This window comes from Corythoichthys intestinalis, chromosome 8, assembly GCF_030265065.1.
Source record: "Corythoichthys intestinalis isolate RoL2023-P3 chromosome 8, ASM3026506v1, whole genome shotgun sequence".
NCBI lineage: Eukaryota > Metazoa > Chordata > Actinopteri > Syngnathiformes > Syngnathidae > Corythoichthys > Corythoichthys intestinalis.
The window spans coordinates 14,906,776-14,929,527 of record NC_080402.1 but is presented as its reverse complement, the minus strand read 5'-3'; the positions used below and the strand labels follow the sequence as shown (position 1 = coordinate 14,929,527).

General features: G+C 37.8%; 1 protein-coding gene across 3 annotated transcripts in view; it reads left to right on the top strand.

Moving 5' to 3' along the window:
- The first annotated feature begins 8,851 nt into the window (after window positions 1-8,851).
- Window positions 8,852-22,752, top strand: part of crebbpa (CREB binding protein a) — a 73,790-nt gene continuing 59,889 nt past the window's right edge. For all 3 annotated transcript variants that reach the window (XM_057843042.1, XM_057843041.1, XM_057843043.1), the window contains exon 1: window positions 8,852-9,718. In XM_057843042.1, coding sequence (XP_057699025.1) covers window positions 9,631-9,718 — 88 coding nt within the window. In that variant the 5' untranslated portion in view covers window positions 8,852-9,630. The remainder of the gene's footprint in view (window positions 9,719-22,752) is intronic.

The window sequence follows — 22,752 nt, the reverse complement described above, 5'->3', positions numbered from 1 at the left end:
CCTTAACCTCGCAATGCAATCGAGATAAAAGTTGAAGAGAATATGATAAATATAGGCACAATCTTTAAATGGATTTTACAACAAACATTTCAGATCCCTCATGAATAAGAAGTACGGTATTAGATAACGACATCAATTGCAGCACACAAGTCCCTCAATTCTGCTCATTTATAGGACACGATAACTAGAGTTGTCCAATAATGACTTATTAACCGATATCCCGATATTATTTAACTCCAAAAATCCAATACCGATATCAAACTGATACCGATATATGCGGTCGTGGACTTAAAGCAAAAAGCAACACAAACTTTTCAGTTTTGGTCGATTTTAGCGACGCCGGTGGACAAAATTGGTAGTGTTTTGCCTTAACCCTATATTGCCAAATGTATCACATTTGATACACCTAAAATTTCATGATTTTGAAACTAATTCAGAATTTTGACTTTTCTTTTTGAAAAAAATGATGGATGCAAGTCAACACATGCATCTGCAGGTTCCACGAGAAAAATAAAACAGGATTTAGCAAGGGTTATAGATATCAGCGCTTATTACACATATTCATTTTGACTTTTCTTTTTACAAATTTGAAAAAAAAAAAAGGTTTCATTAGGACCTTATTTTTCAAATTTTGGGATTCTCTGATAATTGCTTCATGTTGCAGGTATTTAATTAAGGAAAACTGCATTTTCCATTAGGACCAGTGCACACCCGCACAGTGTCGTAAAATAATCAATCACAAATCAACTCCAGGTCGCCTACAGATGGTTCAAACAACATTTCTGTTTTCAGTGGCTGTGTTAAAGATGAATCGTAATAAGGTATCTAGTTGTGGCTTAACAATTGCATGTGACAGTTGGCAACCGTGTGGCTTAATGTTGTCGGCTAACCCGATAATATCAGACTTTATAAATGAATTGTATTGTAACAGCTGTTTTGCACAAAAACTGGTTTGGTTAATCCCCCAACGAACAAGCAACTTCCACATTTTGCCAGCATTTGTTAAAATCAGTACAACATCGTAATCTGTCATATTAATATGGACAGGTTAACAATTTATTTAACCCTTCATTTCAATGTATTTGGTTTTCAAGTACACTGGGCAGTTGAGAGCTGTTTGAAAAGATTTTTCTTTTTACCCCCAAGATTGTTTTACTTTTATTATATGTTGGTTTAATGCTCATTGCGATGCATTGTTTTGTGCACATTATCTTATATCACACATGATAATTATCCATACACATTTTGCACAAAGTACTCAATGTTTGTACATATGCAATTGGTTTGTTAGATAATTGTTTTTATACATGAACGTGTCAAATTTTGCTATAAAAAGGAGACGCCTGTTCTCACAATGGATGCAATGTGTGCCTATTTGAGTGTGAATGTTAAGATTTTCATTACTCTTTATTTTTCAGTATGATTGAAATAAAACTACAAGCAAAAAAAGTTGTGAACACTGCATAAAAATGATTTCTTGCCAAATATGAGCTTTGCGGCATTGTTTTTCAAGTGGATTTTGTTAGTCACAAGATCCCCAAAACACTTGGGTATCAGTATCGTTACTGGTTTTGATCGGATTGTTTTAAGTTTCTTGCCTGGAAGTGTTTTATACAAATGTTTTATGTTATTACGACTTAATTAGTGCGTTAGTTAGCCCGTCACTTTTTTCATTGCCGTAGAAGCTCTTGTGATCTAAGGTCATGTCTTTAATTTCATTGTATGTGAATATTTTCACTTTTAAAAAAAAAATACGCACATATGTCACAGTATTCTTCATATTTATCAGAAAACAGGGATCCTATAGTTAAAAAAATTGACATGATTGATAGATTCTGCACCCAAAGAAATTGTTAAAAAATAGCTTTAAGACTATACTCAACAAAAATTTGTTGTACTTTTGTGTGTACTAGAATGTGTGTGTATGTGTGTGTATGTATAGTGTATTACAAAAGTGAGTACACCCCTCACATTTCTGCAGATATTTAAGTACATCTTTTCATAGAACACCACTGACAAAAAAAACTTTGGCATAATGAAAAGTAGTCTGTGTGCAGCTTATATAATAGAGTTAATTGATTTTCCCTCAAAATATAGCCATCAATATCTAAACCCCTAGCAACAAAACGGAGTACACCCCTTTGAAAAAACATACATCCCTAAATGTCCAAATTAAGTACTGCTTGTCATTTTTTCTCCAAAATGCTGCTTTCAGCATTGCTGCAGAGATTGAAGAGGTGGGGGGGTCAGCCTGTTAGTGCTCAGATCATACGCCGCACTCTACATCAAATTGTTGTGCATGGCTGTCACCCCAGGAGGAAGCCTCTTCTGAAGACGGTACACAAGAAAGCCCGCCCGTCTCATCAGACCATAGGACACGGTTCCAGTAATCCATGTGCTTTGTTGAAATGTCTTCAGCAAACTTTTTGCGGGCTTTCTTGTGTACAGTCTTCAGAAAAGGCTTCCTCCTGGGGTGGGAGCCATGCACACCAATTTGATGTAGAGTGTGGCGTATGGTCTGAGCACTAACAGGCTGACACCCCACCTCTTCAATCGTTGCGGCAATGCTGACAGCACCCCTGTAACGAGTCACATGACATTTTGGAGGGAAAATGACAAGCAGTACTCAATTTGGACATTTAGGGATGTTTCTAAGGGGTGTACTCACTTTTGTTGCCAGGGTTTGGATACTAATGGCTGTATTGTGAGTTATTTTGAGGGGAAAATAAATTACCTTTATTATGTAAGATGCACACATACTACTTTTCATTGCGTCAAAGTGTCATTTTGTCAGTATTGTCCCCTAAAAAGATAAAATTCTGCAGAAATACGAGGGGTGTACTCACTTTTGGAATACACTGTATACAGGGTGACCCCCCCCATAAAACAGGCCTCAAATTTGGAAAGGTTTCATTTTTTTCGGAATTAAAAACAAGAGACTAGTTGTAACTACTGTATTTTATTTATTTATTTTCCAGAACATAGGTTTAGCTGCAGTCTCTTTTTATTCTGGGAACAAAAATCAAGAACCCTGTTCAAATTTTAGAACTGTTCTATATACAGTGCCCTCCATAATTATTGGACCCCTGGTTAAGATGTGTTTTTTAGCTTCTAATATATATATTTATATATTTTAAATAATATGGGACCTTAATGGAAAAAAAGAGAAAAATCCAACCTTCAATACAAGTGCATTTATTCAGTGGGGAAAAAATCCCACAAAAAGAAATAATTATTTGACATCAAATAATGTGTGTCACAATTATTAGCACCCCTGGTGTTAATACTTTGTACAACCCCCTTTTGCCAACAAAACAAGGTTTAGGGACGGAAATGGCCATGGGAGGAGCTTGATTTTGTGTCTGGTGAACCATTTCTGTGTAGATTTGGCCATATGTTTAGGGCCATTGTCTTGCTGAAAGACCCAGTGACGACCCATCTTCAGCTTTCGGGCAGAGGGCAACAGATTTTGATTTAAAATGTCCTGGTATTTCAAAGCATTCATGATGCCATGCACCCTAACAAGGTTCCCAGGGCCTTTGGAAGCGAAACAGCCCCACAGCATCACTGACCCACCCCCATACTTCACTGTGGGTATGAGGTGCTTTTCAGCATGCGCATCTTTCTTGGCACGCCAGACCCACTTAGAGTGTTTGGTTCTAAAAAGCTCAATCTTGTTGCCAAAAAGCTCAATCTTGGTCTCATCTGACCAAAGCACACGGTCCCAGGCTTCAACTGGGACCGTGTGCTTTGGTCAGATGAGACCAAGATTGAGCTTTTTGGAACCAAACACTCTAAGTGGGTCTGGCGTGCCAAGAAAGATGCGCATGCTGAAAAGCATCTCATACCTAGGCCTGTCGCGATAACAAATTTTAGTGTGCGATAATTTATCTCATAAGTTATTGCGATATGCGATATTATTGCGCCAGCAATATACAATATATATTCATAGATCAAGTACACCCATTTAAACGCGATAAATGTTTACTCTTAAATTCAAGAATACTTTTTAAGAAATCACCACCAAAAAAAATAGACCATGCTTCTTTTAAGTAAAAGACAACAATATTGATACCGCACAGAAACACAGAATAAATAAAATGTCTTCTTCAAGAAAAAAAAAAAATGCACTTAATAACTTAAGCATTTAGGCAAATGAAAATTTTCCCCCTCATAGCTTCTGCTATGGCGTTGCATGTGTAATGTTCTGATTTGATGTTTTCTGAGGCACCATGAAGCGCACGCAACGGTGATGTTGTTTTGTTCAATTGATGCGGGAGTGAGAAAGAGACGGTCTAACGAGAGCCACAGGTTGAGGAAGTGTTGTTAGCGCCGTGTGTTAATAAAAACAAAGTTGTCAGCACGTCGTGTGTTTGATATCATTGCCAGAAAAACACAATTAATAGGACATCGTGCAGCTTCCTTTTTAATGCTGTCCTTATAATAATAATCTACTGCATCATAAATTGTTCTTCGTCCATGTTCGCTGGTGTTTAAACCGTTAATAAGACACTGGGCTGTTGACTCCAGGCCTGGATCCGCCCATTTTGATGGATGCGTCTCCAGCAAAAATAGAAAATCGGGATAGAAAATAGAAACCCACGTGGAGATGGTCCGCAGTCAATCCGAAGCACTGACGCGGCCGGTATACATTGAACAATAGGATATAATGGGAACGGATTGGCTCCAGCGCTATTTTTTTGCCGGACCCGGAACGAAGACGCATTTTTCGTAGTTGGTAACAAAGAAGCCGAACTTTTAACAGCACGTCTGGAGCACACGCACGTGCACGCGAGGCGATAAATCGCAGCGGAAAAATTACCGCCTTCATTTTTATTTATCGTGCGATAAATGGAATTATTGCATATTGCGACAGGCTTACTCATACCCACTGTGAAGTATGGGGGTGGGTCAGTGATGCTGTGGGGCTGTTTTGCTTCCAAAGGCCCTGGGAACCTTGTTAGGGTGCATGGCATCATGAATGGTTTGAAATACCAGGACATTTTAAATCAAAATCTGTTGCCCTATGCCCGAAAGCTGAAGATGGGTCGTCACTGGGTTGGATTTTTCTCTTTTTTTCCATTAGGTCCCATATTATTTGAATGAAAAAAATAATTAGAAACTAAAAACACATCTTAACCAGAGGTGCCAATAATTATGGAGGGCATTGTATAATGTGTGTATGTGTGTTTTTTCACCTGGAGTTGTTAAAAATATATATACTGTACAATACTGACAAAAAAGTGCTACCAGATTTTTGAGTCAAATTATAGGAATAACCCAATCAGCACTATAACCTTTACATTTGAAGCTAATTTCCCTTCTATATTTGTAATGGCCATGTCCAATTATTCCATATATTAGTTTTATGACCCATAAAACATGTACGTTAGGTTTATTCCTTGAGATAGGTGCAATTCGTTGATAATTTGTTAATTGTCGTGTTTTGTGCCAAAACGTGAATAGCATAATGGACAGAATTGATTAAGTACAGTGATCCTTTGCTCCTTCGCGCTTCAAATTTTGCACCCTCAGTCCATCCTTGATTTTTTTTTCAATTAAAAAATAAATAAATAAATACAGATGAGCTGTCCCAAGCCTATGACGTAGTCTCACTCTCCCTCCTGCTTTTCTTTGTTGGTCAGGCAATGCACTGGAGTTGCTTATTAAAGTTAACGATGAGTGACAGACGTTAAGGTTTGATCTTGCCACAGATGCTTGGAAGCCGAAACTCCAAAGCGTCGCATGCGCCAATCATCGTTTAACTTGTTAAACAGTTTCTGTGGTAACTCATTGTAAGTTAGCAGCTTGAGCGGATTTGAGTGGACTCACTCAATAAAGCATTCAATAAAGACAAGCATTTTTGTACTTTACTCTTGTTAAAAATAATTAGGTATAACAGTAAGATATTTAAAACGTATCGTAATTATTACATTTGAATGTTAAAAAATCATTTACTGTAATTTTAGGACTATGAGGCGCACTTGGCTATAAGCCACAACCCACCAAATCTGACACGAAAACTACATTTGTTCATAGAGAGCCACACCGGACTATAAGTGGCAGCTGTCCTCACTGTATTACGGTATATTTACACCAAAAGATATTAACCGATAACGCTGTATTTGAAAAGAAAGAAAAGAAAAAATTTGAACAGGAGGGATTTCCTACCTTGTTTCAAACCAAAAACTCGATGTAGCATGTAAGCATGTCTCATCGGGTGTCAAGACACAGCTGTGAATTTTATGGGTGAAACACGGTAATATATCAAGGGTCACAATGCAGTAATCGCAGACATCAAGGAGTGGTCGAGATTTTCTTTTTCAAATATTTACCCTTTTAAACTTTTTTTTTCCCAATTTTTCTTTGTTTGGATCGATTATCATAATCATGATCGTAATTTGTATAAAAGTTTAAAATATGCGAGTGAATAATTTTATAAAGTCGTGTTTTTTTAAACTACATATTGGACATCAATTAATGATTCTAAGCTAAAAATGACAGACATTTCGAATAATAAATATAATGACTTACCTTTTTATTGCTGGGTTGAAACATAAGCGGTTGAGCGGTGTCTGTAAACGGGGGTCTCCAGGGTAAAACGGACAAATTAAAAATAGTTTGGGGGCTTAATTCGCCATGAAACTGCTATGGCAGCATGTAGACATATTGTTCTATCAAACACAACAATTCTTTTGGCTTGAAATACAGCAATTTATTTAAAAGGGGTGCAATAGCAGAAACTGCTTTTTCAGCCTTGTCTGTGTTTTCCGCCATATAAAGATCGGGACAAAAAATGTGTGTGTGGGGTGCTACTTCCCGGTTTTTCAGTCATTGCGGCAGGTTCTTGTTCACATTTACCACGAAAAATGATCGATCATTGTACTCCATTTAAAATGAAATTATTGGTGTCGTTTTTGTCAATTAAGCTTCATGTTTGAGAACACCAGTGTGTATGCTAAACGAGTGTTACAGTAAAACATTTGGAGGTCAAATTAAGTTTGCCTCCGGAGGCAGTAGTGCATTTTATGATGATCTTGAAAATTATTTAGCTTGCCTCTTTTTTTTTTTTTTTTTTAATACAGGTCTTCAAAAAATTAGCATATTGTGATAAAGTTAATTATTTTCTGTATTGTACTGATAAACATTAGACTTTCATATATTTTAGATTCATTACACACAACTGAAGTAGCTCAAGCCTTTTATTGTTTTAATGTTGATGATTTTGGCAAAAATGTTGAGAAAAAACAAAAATCCCTATCTCAAAAAATTAGCATATCATGAAAAGGTACTCTAAAGAAACTACTAACCTAATCATCTGAATCAACCAATTAACTCGAAACCCCTGCGAAAGATTGCTGAGGCTTTTAAAAACTCCCAGCCTGGTTCATTAGTCAAAACCGCAATCATGGGCAAGCCTGCTGACCTGACTGCTGTCCAGAAGGCCATCATTGACACCCTCAAGCAAGAGGCTAAGACACAAAAAGAAATTTCTGAGCGAATAGGCTGTTCCCAGACTGCTGTATCAAGGCACCTCAGTGGGAAGGAAAAAGTGTGGCAGGAAACGCTGTACAACCAGAAGAGGTGATCGCACCCTGAGAAAGATTGTGGAGAAGGGCCGATTCCAGACCTTGGGGGACCTGCAGAAACAATGGACTGAATCTGGAGTAGAAACATCCAGAGCTACTGTGCACAGGCGTGTGCTGGAAATGGGCTACAGGTGCCGCATTCCCCAGGTCAAGTCACTTTGGAACCTGAAACAGCAGCAGAAGCGCCTGACCTGGGCTACAGAGAAGCAGCTCTGGACTGTTGCTCACTGGTCCAAAGTACTTTTTTCAGATGAAAGCATATTTTTCATGTCATTCGGAAATCAAGGTGCCAGAGTTTGGAGGCAGACTGGGGAGAAGGAAATGCCAAAATGCCTGGAAGTCCAGTGTCAAGTACAGTCAGTGATGGTCTGGGGTTCCATGTCAGCTGCTGGTGTTGGTCTACTGTGTTTTATCAAGGGCAGGGTCAATGCAGCTAGTTATCAGGAGATTTTGGAGCAATTCATACCTCAATCTGCTGAAAAGCTTGATGGAGATGAAGATCTCATTTTTCAGCACGACCTGGCACCTGCTCACAGTGCCAAAACCACTGGTAAATGGTTCACTGACCTGTGCTAAATTGGCCTGCCAACTCTCCCGACCTGAACCCCATAGAGAATCTGGGGGATATTGTGAAGAAGAAGTTGAAAGACACCAGACCCAACACTTTGGATGAGCTTAAGGCCGCCATCGAAGCACCCTGGCCCTCCATAACCCCTCAGCAGTGCCACAGGCTGATTGTCTCCATGCAACGCCACACTGAAGCAGTCATTTCTGCAAAAGGATTCCCGACCAAGTATTGAGTGCATAGCTGATATGATTAATTGAAGGTTGACTTTTATGTATTAAAAAACACTTTTTTTGTATTTGTCGGATGAAATATGCCAATTTTTTGAGATAGGGATTTTTGTTTTTTCTTGACTTTTTTGCCAAAATCATCAATATTAAAACAATAAAAGGCTTGAACTACTTCAGTTGTGTGTAATGAATCTAAAATATATGAAATTCTAATGTTTATCAGTACATTACAGAAAATAATTAACTTTATCACATTATGCTATTTTTTTTAGAAGGACCTGTTTTAGTTTTTCAGCTTTCAAAGGAATTATGTCTGCAGGTAACCATTTTCATAAATTCTTTTGACAGTACCGCAGCGCCCTCCGTGGCCAAGCAGGGTAAGTGTTCACGTAGGGCGTGATTGCGCGGCCCCTCCCCCTTCACAGCCGAGCTGGAAAAGAAAAAAAAAACTTTTTTGTATCGAAGGAATCAACAGCCGCCATCTTGTTGTGGCTCGGAATAGGGATTTCGGTCCAACACTGGGTTTAACGTTTAAATAGAGCATGCTTTCCGCGCTATGACAGCTTCCTTCCCCCGAAAATGAAATCTTAACATCGACTCGGAGACGTTTTGTGCAGAAAAAAAGCCAAATCGGATCGGTGGTCGTCGGACAGAAACGCTCGCTATATCCGATTTCCCCTTCAGAGTGCGGCGATTCAACCCCGTCGCCGTTCGGGAGCAGTATTGTTTACCGTTCGCAAGCTGGGATCGGCCCGCTGCTTTCGTGGAGAATTGCATTTCCCCCCCTTATTTTCGTGCAGCCGTGCATTTTTTGTGGAGCTTCTCGCAATTTTTGCATGAAGAAATTTGACGTCACGCAAAATGAGTACTTTGAACATCTAGAATTTACGACCTTTTCATCGGAATGCAGCGGTTCACCTGATTTCATTGGACGGATTTGCTTAAATTGGAGTTTTACATGGGGAATCTTTTAATTTGGGTTATTTAATGCTAATAATGTGGGTGTTGGGTGTTGGATTATCATGGGGTGAGTGGCGGTGGCGGAGCGGGGCGCTATTGCATCTCTTTTGAAGACACCCGACTCGCTCACCACGGAGGAGCTAGCTAAACGCTAACTGTTAACTTAGCTGCTAGTCAGTTAGCTCACGTTAGCAAGTCAACTCGCTAATGTATTAACCCGAAAGCGAGCGACCTTCGATAATTGCGGTTCTCATCGAAAGTGACCAGCGGGGCAGGGGAGCTAACCATGGCTGAAAACCTCCTGGACATCGGACCTCCGAGCTCCAAGCGGCCGAAACTGAATTCACCTGCCCTGTCAGCGTCTGATGGACCAGGTAAAGGCCTCGCAAACCTTGCATGCATTTACTGTTAGTTTTTGCATCTGGAAGTCTTTCCACCGCATTCATTGTCAGCACGCTTGCGTTCGCGTTGACAGGCCGTGAATGTGTACCGGAATGCTTGCTAGGAACGTTCACGACTGGCGTTTGCGGCGTTAGCAAGGAATACCTGGTGACAATTTAATTGCAGATGTAAAGTATGGGTGTTGTCCGTGCTGCATAACAACCGCAACGTTTCATCGTAATTTGAAAATGTTGAAGTCCGAATCGGGAGTTGATGACAATAGTTGTTGAATTACCTTCCATTGATAACGATAGATTAGGGCTGCAGCTATCGAATATTTTAGTAAGCGAGTATTCGACTGAAAATTCTATCGAGTAATTGGATAAAACATTTTTTTTTCTTAATGGTAAAGCGCAATTATGAATATACAAGAGAAAACAAGACATTTCATCTAATATGGAACCATTTTCAGTCATTCAATGTCTTTATTTTCAATGTACGTTGTTGAAAACAGCTAACAGTTGCATCTCAAAGTGACTATAAAAAAACTAATTCACTGCTTTCACTCAAAAACTTCTGGATATTACAAAAAAAAAAAAACTTATTTCTTGCCTCAAAATTTCATTACACTTGATAACACACTTGGGCTGCAGCTATCGATTATTTTAGTAGTCGATAATGGATGAACCATAGACTTCGTAACCTATTGACGTGACACGGGAAACTGGACCGATTCGTAGGGGGCCGATATTAAAAACCTTAAATATTTTCAAAACCAAAGCTGCTACCGAGCTAAAACCAAAACAGGCACCTACCTTAGCCATATATGAGTCTCAATGAGCAGCGGCATCAAAAAATTAAGTCATTCCCTTATAAAATCGCGATTAACTATTTTTTATATAAGTAAAACACAACTTTAGACGTCTATAAAAGTCAGATTTTACAGTAGATGCACAAAAATCACCAAATGCAGAGATAATCTCCTATATTTTCAGGATCAATAGCAATATTTAACAGATAAGTTTTTGACCAAAATGGCAACTTAATTTTTTTTTTTTTATTTAATGCAAGTTTTCAGCAGCTAATCACAGATGTAAAGTATGGGTGTTGTCTGTGCTGCATAACAACCGTAACGTTTCATCATAATTTGAAAATGTTGACGTCCAAATCGGGAGTTGATGACAACAGTTGTTGAATTACCTTTCATTGACAACGGTAGATTAGGGCTGCAGCAATCGAATATTTTAGTAAGCCAGTATTTGACTGAAAATTCTATCGAGTAATTAGATAAAACATTTTTTTTCATGGCATAGAGCAATTATAAATATACACGAGATCAAATGTGGAGCCATTTTCAGTCATTCAATGTCTTTATTTTCAATGTACGTTGTTGAAAACAGCAAACAATTGCATCTCAAAAGTGACTAGAAAAAAAAACCTAACTGACTGCTTTCACTCAAAAACTTCTAGATCTTACAAAAAAAAAATCTTATTTCTTGCCTAAAAATTTCATTACGCTTGATAATAGAGATGTAATAGAGATCGGGATCCCGATCGATCGGGTCCGATCACGTCATTTTCAAAGTATCGGAATCGGCAAAAAAATATCGGACATGCCTTTTTTTTTTTTTAATTAAATCGTTTTCTAATTGCATTTAACATAACAGACATAATGTGTTACACTCTTCCAGAGTCTTTAGTTTAAGCCAGTGCTTCTCTGCGCCCCCCCCCCCCCCCCGAACTCTGTTGCCACTGTAAATATACTGTAGTATCATCTGTCTATAAAATTCTTATCATTATAAGTACATCTCTGCATAACATTGTCCCTTTTAATATTAAAGAAGAAAAAAAGTAAAAAAAAAAATACACATCCATACATTTATCAGATACATTTTTTTAAACATTTGACACTGAAAAAATAAAATAAAATCAATAAATAATCATAAACTCAAATTGATTAGCAACATTAACTTGAGAGGACAATATGCGAAACTATTAATCTGGGGGAAAAAAAAAATGGAACAAAAACAACAGTGTCATTGGACGGAGAGACGGTTTTTATTCTTGCTGCGGGCAGTATCAGCTCCTTTGCTGTGGTATTTGCTTATTTTACATTTAGCAAATTTATATGCCTCCTTATGTGATGCTGATAGTCTTTGCTGGTTTACTGACGTAACACTGACAAAGCGGGACGATTGTTGGCAATATTTGGCACGTTTTCGCTGGGGAAAAAAGAAATCCTGCTGTCCGCTGCGAACATTAGACAAACTAAACAGACTGGTCTATCCTCGTCTCTCACTGTACTAAAAGTAAAAGCCAAAAGCCAGATGCTACATACGCTTCATCATATTTCTTCGTCTTAGCTTTTCATATCTCCAGTGCTCTTTGCTGTGGGCTCTTGTTTGGTTCAAAAATACTGCGTTTATGCTGAAAATGAGAGCACCACTGCCACCCACTCAGTGGATGTGCAATTACACTTTATTCTAGTATGGCGAAAAAGTATGTTACCCAAGTCACATGCGCCACCCCCAGCATCGCTCCGCACCCCCTGGGGGGGCCCGCCCCACTATTTGAGGAGTACTGGTTTAAGCTAAGGTAGGGTTATCAAATTTATCGCGTTACCGGCGAGAATTAATAGTTTTTACATTTATCACGTTACAATATTTAACGCAATTAATGCACGCGCTGCACAACCCACTCACGCATTGTCCCATTCAATCTATAACGGCGCCGTTTTACCCATGCAGTATATAGAGCTTAAAGGCAGCTAAAGCCTTACAATGCCTCTCCCAATGATTAGAATAATCGTGGGAAGCAATGTGGGGAAGATAGGTAGTAGTTGATCTTTTTCGTAACACCCTATGTTATTTCCCAACGCAGAGAAGATATATGAATTGGTACCACGACGCACAGTCATGGTTGCACTTCCCATTATGCATTTGGGCAGAAGTTAAATGGCTACAGTATCATTTACTGAAAGCTCAACAAATACACTAGATGGCAATATTTAGTCACAATATACAAAGTCACATTTATCCTTTAAGAATGACAAGTCTTTCTATCCGTGGATCCCTCTCACAGAAAGAATGTTAATAATGTAAATTCCATCTTGAGGATTTATTGTCATAATAAACAAATACAGTACTTATGTACTGTATGTTGAATGTATATATTCGTCCGAGTTTTATTCATTTTTTTCTTAATGCGTTGCCAAAATGTACATGATCGGGAAAAATTATCGGGAATGATTGGAATTGAATCGGGAGCAAAAAAAAGCAATTAGATCGGGAAATATCGGGATTGGCAGATACTCAGACTAAAACGATCAGATCGAGAGCAAAAAAACATGATCTGAACAACTCTACTTGATAACACACTGGGGCTGCAGCTATCGATTATTTTAGTAGTCGATTAATCGATGAACCATAGACTTCATAACCTATTGACATGACACAGGAAACTGGGCTGATTCGTAGGGGGCCTATATTCAAAAATTTCAAATTCAGATATTTTCAAAACCAAAGCTGCTACCGAGCTAAAACCAAAACAGGCACCTACCTTAGCCATACATGAGTCTCAATGAACAGCGGCATAAAAAAATTAAGTCATTCCTAAGCCTGTCGCTATATGCAATAATTCCATTTATCGCGCGATAAATAAAAATGAAGGCGGTAATTTTTCCGCGTGCGCGCGTGTGGCAGACGTGCTGTTAAAAGTTCGGATTCCTCGTTACCAACTGCGCAAAATGCATCTTCGTTCCAGGTCTGGCAAAAACTAGCGCGGGGCCAATCGTTCCCATTATATCCTATTGTTCAACGTATACCGGCCGCGTCAGTGCTCCGGAGTGACTGTGGACTATCTATGGCGCGCTGGTGTTGTTGACGTGTGGGCGCTCCCGTCACGCGGGGCGGCTATTTTTCGGCACAACGCCGGATATTTACAACGAAGTCCGCCAAAACATTGTTACCGACTTGGCTGCTACGAACAACCTCGCTTTGACAACGAACAGCTGCTTCAAACTCGTCCTGTTTCTGAAAGTCGATTGTCATATGCTTGTGTTGTGTCGTAATGAGCAGACGTGACTTCAGCGGCGCTTGCTAACTTTTTTAATGCGCGCACACTAGATATCATGAAATGGCAAACTAGATGTGCTTTGTCCATGCCGTTGGCTACGTGAGCCCAGAGTGATTATGGGACACTACATCGATGAATTCTAAACTGTCATGACTGAATGGAAATTAAGAAGGCCAAATCAATCCATACCAGTGACTATAGATAATGGTGCAAATATTGTTAATACAGTACGTGATACAGATGGATTCGGACCACAAATAGAATGTCATGCTCATATAGTAAACCTAGCTGCTAAGAGAGCTGTAGCAATCAACAGTGTGCCCTGCCTCACTTTACAAACAGTAAAGATTGTTGTCAGCACTTTTATACAAAAAATTTTCAGATCAGTAAGAAGTAAGCACATAAATATTATGCACTAAAATGCATGTTTATATGATGGCAATTTAATTTTCGCTCGTTAGCAAAAAAAACAACAACAACAACAACAAAAAAACGAAACAAAAAATATAAATGTTATTTTTTTTACAGAGCATTAAATGTATTGAATCTGATCGAAAATCGTGTCCCCCGTATCAAAAATCGTACCGAACCATGACTTAATTGTATCGTTGCATCCCTATGGAACACCATTGCAGAAGCTATGACGGGAAAGTTTTCATTTGCCTAAATGCTTGAGTTATTAAGTGCAATTTTTTTGTATTTTTATTTTTTTTAACACATTTTATTCTGTTTTTCTGTGCGGTATCAATATTGTCTTTTTGTACTTAAGAGGCATGGTCTATTGTTTTTAGTTGTGATTTCTTAAAAAATATTTTTGAATTTAAGAGTAAATATTTATCTCGTTTAAATGGGTGTACTTGATCTATTAATATATACTGTATTCTCACTGTTATTGTAAATTTGTGTAAAGAAATGGGGGGGGCGCAATAATGTCGCAATAATTTATGAGAATGATTATCGCACACTAAAATTTGTTATCGCGACAGGCCTCGTCATTCCCTTATAAAATCGCGATTAATTATATTTTATATAAGTAAAACACAACTTAAAATGCCTATAAAAGTCAGATTTTACAGTAGATGCACAAAAATCACCAAATGCAGAGACAATCACCTATATTTTCAGGATCAATAGCAATATTTAACAGATAGGTTTTTGACCAAAATAGCAACTTAATTTTTGTTATTTACTGCAAGTTTTCAACAGCTAATTGCAGATGTAAGGTATGGGTGTTGTCCGTGCTGCATAACAACCGTAACGTTTCATCATAATTTGAAAATGTTGACGTCCGAATCGCGAGTTGATGACAACAGTTGTTGAATTGCCTTCCATTCACAACGATAGATTAGGACTGCAGCTATCAAATATTTTAGTAATCGAGTATTCGACCGAAAAAATCCATCGAGTATTCGTATAAAACATATTTTTTTTTATGGTAAAGAGCAATTATAAATATACATGAGAAAACAAGACATTTCATCTAATATTGAACCATTTTCAGCCAATCAATGTCTTTATTTTCGATGTACATTCTTGAAAACTAGGGGTGCAGGATGTCCATTTTTTGAAACTGATATCGATAACTTCCTTCTCCTCAAGGCCGATATGGATACGATAACCGATAATAAGTACCGTATTGGCCCGAATATAAGACTGCCCTGATTATAAGACGAAAGCCCTGCCCTGATTAAAAGACTTTTTGAACACCAAATTAATTTTTATACAGAAAATAATTACAGTACATCCGAAACAATTGATTATAACAATATATTTAAGAGAAAAAGCATGTTATTTTGCCTAACTCAAATCTTGATTTCTGAACATTTAAATATGTAAACCAAAGTGCAATCACATTCGTAAATGAAATAGCTTCTGGTTTTTGAAATGTAAATAAACCAATCTATTGTGATAAAACAACAAAATTGCAATAACTGCATTAGGGCTGCAGCTATCGATTATTTTAGTAGTCGATTAATCGATGAACCATTAGTTCGAATAATCGGATAAGGAACATGAAAAATTAAATTAGCTGAGCCTCCAGCGGTATTAAAAAATGAATAAATGAGGATCTATGTACAACAAAAGAGCCAATTGGCTAACTTACATAGCAAAGGTCCGCGAGTTGAAATGCCATAATATGCTAACTTTTTTACAATCCTCTTAACAAATGGTTCGGACACATATTCCCACTAAAATAGGCTAAAAATACCTGTAAAGTAAATAACGAATGCATTAAAAAAAAAAAAAAACATTCGCTCAAACAACAACTTAGCTTATATTGGTCTTAACAGGGAGCACCTGGATTCAGCCATGTGAAATGAGGCAGACTAGAAGCCAATCAATAAAACTAAATGCAAACTCTTTCAAAATAAACCATTACAACACCACTTAAACGAATACTCGAAGCAGCAAAATTTAATTCGAATCATTTTTTCTAATCGAATACTCGAGTTAATCGATTAATCGTTGCAGCACTAAACTGCATTAACCATCAAAGTGAAGTCTAACTGTAACTGTAGTATTGAAACAAATCTGAATAAGGAAAAACTGCAATAAAATAATGCAAACTGGTTAAACTTGAGATGAGCTGAGATCTGTTATGACAGAACATTGCTTCAATGATATCTGGCTCCATCTAGCGTCGTGAATGGGGAGAGTAGCTGAGATCTGTCATGACAGAACGTCGCTTCAATGATATCTGGCGCCATCTAGCGTCATGAATGGGTATAATGCCTAGACCGCGAATATAAGACAACCCCCTCTTTTTCAGTCTTATTTCAATGCAAAAAACACAGTCTTGTATTTGGGGCAATACGGTACATAATTTAGTGCTGCAACGATTAATCGATTAACTCGAATATTTGATTAGAAAGAAATATTCGAATTAAACTTTGCTTCTTCGAGTATTAGTTTAATTATAAAGTGGCTTCGTAACGGTTTGTTTTAAAAGTGTTTGCAATTAGTTTTATTGATTTGGGTGGATACACTGCCCTCTAGTCTGCCTCATTTCATGTGACTGAACCTAGCTGCTCCTTGTTAAGACCAACATAATATGTTTTTGTTTGTGCTAATATATTTTTTTAATGCATTCGTAAAGTAGTATAGGTATATTTAGCCATTTTTGTCTGAATATGTGTCTGAACCATTTAAGAGCATTGTAAAAAAAAAAAAAAAAAAAGTTAAGCTAGCGGCCTTTTGCTATGTAAGTTAGCCAAATGTTCAATGGTTGTACATAGACCCTCATTTTTTTGTTTTGTTTTTATACCGTTTGAGGTTCAGCTCAGGTATTTCATTTTTTTAATGTTCCTTATCCGATTACACGATTATTCAAACTAAGTAAATCGATTAATCGACTACTAAAATTATCGATAGCTGCCGCCGGTTATCATTTTTAAATGTATTATAATGTATATTTCTGGACACCTGTAGGTCAAAAATACTAGTGGTGGATTCAGCATAGATTTGCCTTTGACCTAACCAGAATTTTCATGATGACATGAACATTATTATAATGAACAATACAAAGACTAGAATAGTTTTGACTTAAATAATGTGGCCATATTTATTTTTTCAAATAAATTAATTTGAGTCAATCACATTCAATCAGACAATGTCATTGATGATGTTTTCCCCTGAACAATGAGCACTGAACTAAAACAAACGCAACAGAGAGGAGACTTTTGTGGTCTTGGTCCATGAAACAACTTTCTTAACCTGGCAATTATAGAACAGCAAGCCTATCAATGACCAAAAAGCCTCTCAAGAACTTGTGAACATAACGCTGTAAAATGCAAACATTTGCTAATTGCCATAGTCAGGTTTATCACTCAATGATGGAAAAATATGGCCTCTACAACAGTAACAAAACTTTGCATAGTGGCAAAACAGGAGTGGAAACAAACGCACACGTCCCAGTCCACCGACACCGTGCCAAAAATATTATATATTATTGGGCCTATCAATAATGTTATCGGATTTATTGGGATGACGTCATAATTCCTATTATCGGACCAATAATTATCGTGCACCTCTATACATGAGAAAACAAGACATTTCATTTAATATTGAACAAAGACTTCATAACCTATTGACATTGTCTACTTGGCATATTTCAATAATTGGAATTTTGATGTTTGTGAATCGAGAATAATCTATGAATCGGAAATTTCGCACACCTCCAGTGGGAACCTCTTGTTACCTCACGATTTGATGCGACTTGCGATAGGCCTGCACAATTTATCGTTTGAACATCGCCATCGTGATATATCACAAACCCCCAAAAAGCCGCAATGCAAGTTTTTTTCCAATATCGTTCAGCCCTAATTTGCGATACAAAGCTCACGATAACGATGATATCACGATACGTCGATACAACGATTATCAATACACTGGTCAGGAAATCATTCTAGGATGTTCCATAAAAACGTAATAAACACAAACACAAGCTATTTTTAGTCCTTTTGCTATGATTTGGAATGAGTTTATGACTAGTAGATGTCCAATCCGTTTGAGCTGGGAAGGAGGCGGTGAATGACAATTTGTTCTTCAAATGGATTGGATGTCTATGGCGGTCAATGTCTACCAATGAATTATATATGGGTGCATTTCGGGTTATTTGCTGTTGAGTTTTAGTCCCTATTTGTTGATTTTGGGGCATTTATGGGTCACTTCCTGTTTATTTTGGGGCATTTACGGGTCACTTCTAGTTTATTTTGAGTTGCAGAACAGGAAGTGACCCAAGAATCTCCCTAAATAAATAGGCATTGACTCAAACTCAACAGAAAGTGTCCTGTAAATGCCCTAAAATGAACAAAAAGTGACCTTTAAGCAGTGTTGTTAATAACGGCGTTACAATATAACGGCGTTACTAACGGCGTTATTTTTTTCAGTAGTGGGTAATCTAATTAATTACTTTTCTCATCTTGGCAACGCCGTTACCGTTACTGAGGACGGAAAGGCATGCGTTACTATGCGTTACTATATTGGTCGAAAAGTCTGAGGGAGACGGACTCACCGAGACGACAGAGCAGAGCAGGAGCGGGGAGGAGGCAAGAAAGTTGTGAAGCCGAGCAAACGCGATGCTAGGTAGCTCCAATAATACATGTTGTAGCCGATAGCCGGACAAACTACGCCCGCAGGTTATGGTAGATATGGTAGACATGGTAGATATCCCATGTACTGTATATAGATATAACTAGATGCAAAATGACAGCCGCCATCTTAAAGCAGTAGGCTTTTTAGGACGGCTCTGTTGTAGAGAACCTTCCTCGCGAACCTAAGTAACTTTTTATCCAAAATACTTCTAAATCGGCAAAATCTTGACTTGAATCTATCTTTAAATGATGAAACAGTTTTAAAACTTTCATATGTCGAAAGTAGAGAGAAGGGAACTAATGCAATAATGGGAGCAATTTTAACAACTTTTAACTGTTGATTCAGGGTAAAGGGTAAATTAGGGTAAAGAATTGGGCTCGGGCCAATTGTACCAAAAACCTCCACAAAAAACTTCACATAGTGTGGCCAATGTTTTTTTTTTTTTTTTTTTTTTTTGAGGGGAAAAAAAAAAAAGTAATTATCACCAATTACTTTGCCAAGTAACTGATTACTCTTACATTCAGGTAATTGAGTTAGTAACGCAATTACTTTTTGGGAGAAGTAATTTGTAACTATAATTAATTACTTTTTTTCAGTAAGATTAACAACACTGCCTGTAAGCGCCCCAACAATGTATCGATTCTTGGCAGGAGCATATCGGTAACCTTTCGGGATACAAAGTATCACGATATATCACCGTTTGGATATTTTGTCACACCCCAAGTCATGACAACATAAGTTTTGTTTGATTTTTTTAAAATCAAATTTGGTGGCAATTAGAGGGGCACTATAATTATCGGTCCGATAATAGGAATTATGACGTCATTCCAATAAATCCGATAACGTAATATATTATCGGCCCTATTAATCATATTTTTGGCACAGTGTCGGATTGGGATTTGTGCGTTTGTTTCCACTCCTGTTTTTCCAGTGTGCAAAGTTTTGTTACTGTCTTTGTTTTGTTCATTATAATAATGTTCATGTCATCATGAAAATTCTGGTTCGGTCAAAGGCAAATCTAAGCTAAATTAACCACTAGTATTTATGACCTACAGGTGTTCAAAAACTCAGGTGAATATACATTGAAAAGTTATATATATTATCGGTTATCGATATCGGTTTCAAAAAATGGATATCGTGCACCCATAGTGGCAATAGGCGTCCAATTCAATTTAAGTGGAAGGATCTCTCCTAGTTTCGGCATTTATCGCCGTCAATGGAAGCTACGTGTAGGCAAAATGGCCGAGAAATTAAAAAAAAAAATTTACCCAAAAGTTTGTTTGCCCTTTTGTCAAACAATAAAAAGCATTTTTTGCAATGAAAAACTAAAATGAATTCGTAAAATGGATTAAAATCTTAAATTTCTAAATCTTAATAAAGTGTCATAGAAAGGCATTCAGTATTGTCTGGTAGGTTTTAAAATTTTAATTGTGCTGCATTGAATTAAATCGACCTTTAGCAAAAGCTCCGTCCCCCTTAGTTACTGTTGCTAGTCCGTCAAGCTTTGCGACTCTCCGACGGCACAAGCCATGTCACGAAGACATATAGCGGAGTGTATTAGTGATTTTATTTTGGAGCAATACCCTCCCGATGAGGAAAAGGGGTTTACAATATGCTGCGGAGAGTTATATTCAAAATATAAACATTTTTGGCAAAAGGGAAACTACAACAATCAAGGCAAAAGCATACAGGTTCAACATTTGTACAGCAAGCACAGGGTTGGGATAGTAAGGTGTAGGGCAGGGATGTCCAAACTTTTTGCAAAGGGGGCCAGATTTGGTGTGGTAAAAATGTGGGGGGCCGACCTTGGCTGACGTACTTTACGGAGAACAATATATTTAAGCAAATTTTAGCAAGCCATTCTGTGTGTCACATTTGCTTTATTATTTTTTTTTTTAATTAATATTTTCAACAATCTCGCAACTAGCCTTTGTGGCGTTCTCTTTCGATTCTCGGGATCTTGCGAAATACTGCTGCTGTGAAATTAAACTAGCTTCAAGTTTCTTCAATTTCTTGCCGTGTATCTTTCCTGTAATCTTGTCTTACATGTCAGCGTGTCTTGTTTGGTAATATCGCCTCACATTAAACTCTTTAAAAACAGCGACTGTTTCTTTGCAAATGAGGCAGACACAGTTGTTGCGTATTTTAGTGAAGAAATAGTCCAATTTCTACCTATCCTTAACGCGTCGGTCGTCGCAGTCAACTTTTTTGTTGTTGTTGTTGATTGTTGCCATTTTAGAAAATTGGAAGTCAAGGGTCACACGGGGTAATGTTGCTTGAAGGGCTGTTGCCTTTTAGTGGGTAAATGAGGATAGGTAAATGAGGATAAGCATTTAATGTGTAAGCTCCTTCATATGCTGGTAGCAGTTCTGCTGACCAATTTATTAAGTCTGTGTGCGGGCCAGACGTTAATGATCTTATGACAGAGGCTGGGGGCCAGATGAATTTGACCACGGGCCGCATTTGGCCCCCGGGCCGCACTTTGGACATGTTTGGTGTAGGGTTTCTGTTCACAAAATGCTAAATGAAAACTCATTAAGTTCACTGTGCTAATTGGGATGCCATGTTTGTATAAAAAAGCAAGGATTGCCTTAATGATAGCGCACCCATAAAACTGAGACCAAAGCAAAGAAAGGCACAAATCTGATTTGAGCTAATTATTCAATTTAGACATTATAGCGAGGACATAATAGTAATATATAATAATAGACAACAGTAAAACTTTGATATCCAGTTTTATAAATGTTCTTGCCTCTTCTAAAGCAAGTAAAGCAACGCACCTAGCAATTTAGAACTCATTAGCTTAATCTCGCCTTATGATTCTTTCTGACATGACACGATTTGTTGTGCAACAACGTATCGCTAGTTGTGTTCACACACATTTTAACGTCACCAAAAATTGAAGTCTGCGTAGCCTGAAATTCTTCCATTTCACGCAGTGTTGTTTTTGGATGAAAATACTTATTAGTCTTAGTCATATTTTAGTCATTTCAAAATGTTTTCGTCTTCGTCTACTTTTAGTCAACGAAAATGGTTTTCGTCTAGTTTTAGTCGGTAATTCTAAAAATGGTTTTCGTCTATAAACTTCAAAAGTTTTAGTCCTTGAATAAGTATAAGGTTTCCAACAATTTCGAAATAACATGACGGATGAGCACATAACTGTAGAGTCTGTAAGGACATTAGCATTTTCATGATGATAATACACACTCAGCAGGAAAACTGCTCATTATTTGCAATTAATTAAACTCACCTGGACACCATGAACTGTATGTAAAATGTTTTCCAAGAGTTTAATAAGACACAGAGTCACCGCGCTAAATGATAATGCTAACGTGAACGCTATGTAGTGTGTGATGATCACTCAGCACAGACCTTGAAAGGCTAAAGAAACATGGCAAATTTAACCACGATAAGAAAGCAAAACTTACCAAGCAGCACCTGACACGTTTCACAAAATGACGCTGGAATGGGCAAAGGCTTACTCATCGGAGCGTGTGTGTTTGGGGGCGCAGCACGTCACATGACTGACACAACCAAACAGTGCTAGATGCCTTCTAACTACACATACAATAAGAAAATATCACACATTGTGAATTTATGACGGAAACAATGGCGAATTTTCATCTCGTCCGCGTGTTGTGGTGAAAAAATTGTTCGTTGACGAAATATTTTCGTTATCGTCATGGTTGACGAAAACAACCCTGGTTTCACGTAACGTAAAAATAAGTAATATAATGGCTAGAGGTGGGAATCTTGGGGCACCCCTGACACAACCCCCCCCCCCCCCCCTCCGCTAATAGCTGCTTTTAATGTTTCGTACCTTACCGTATTGGCCCGAATACAAGACGGCCCTGATTAT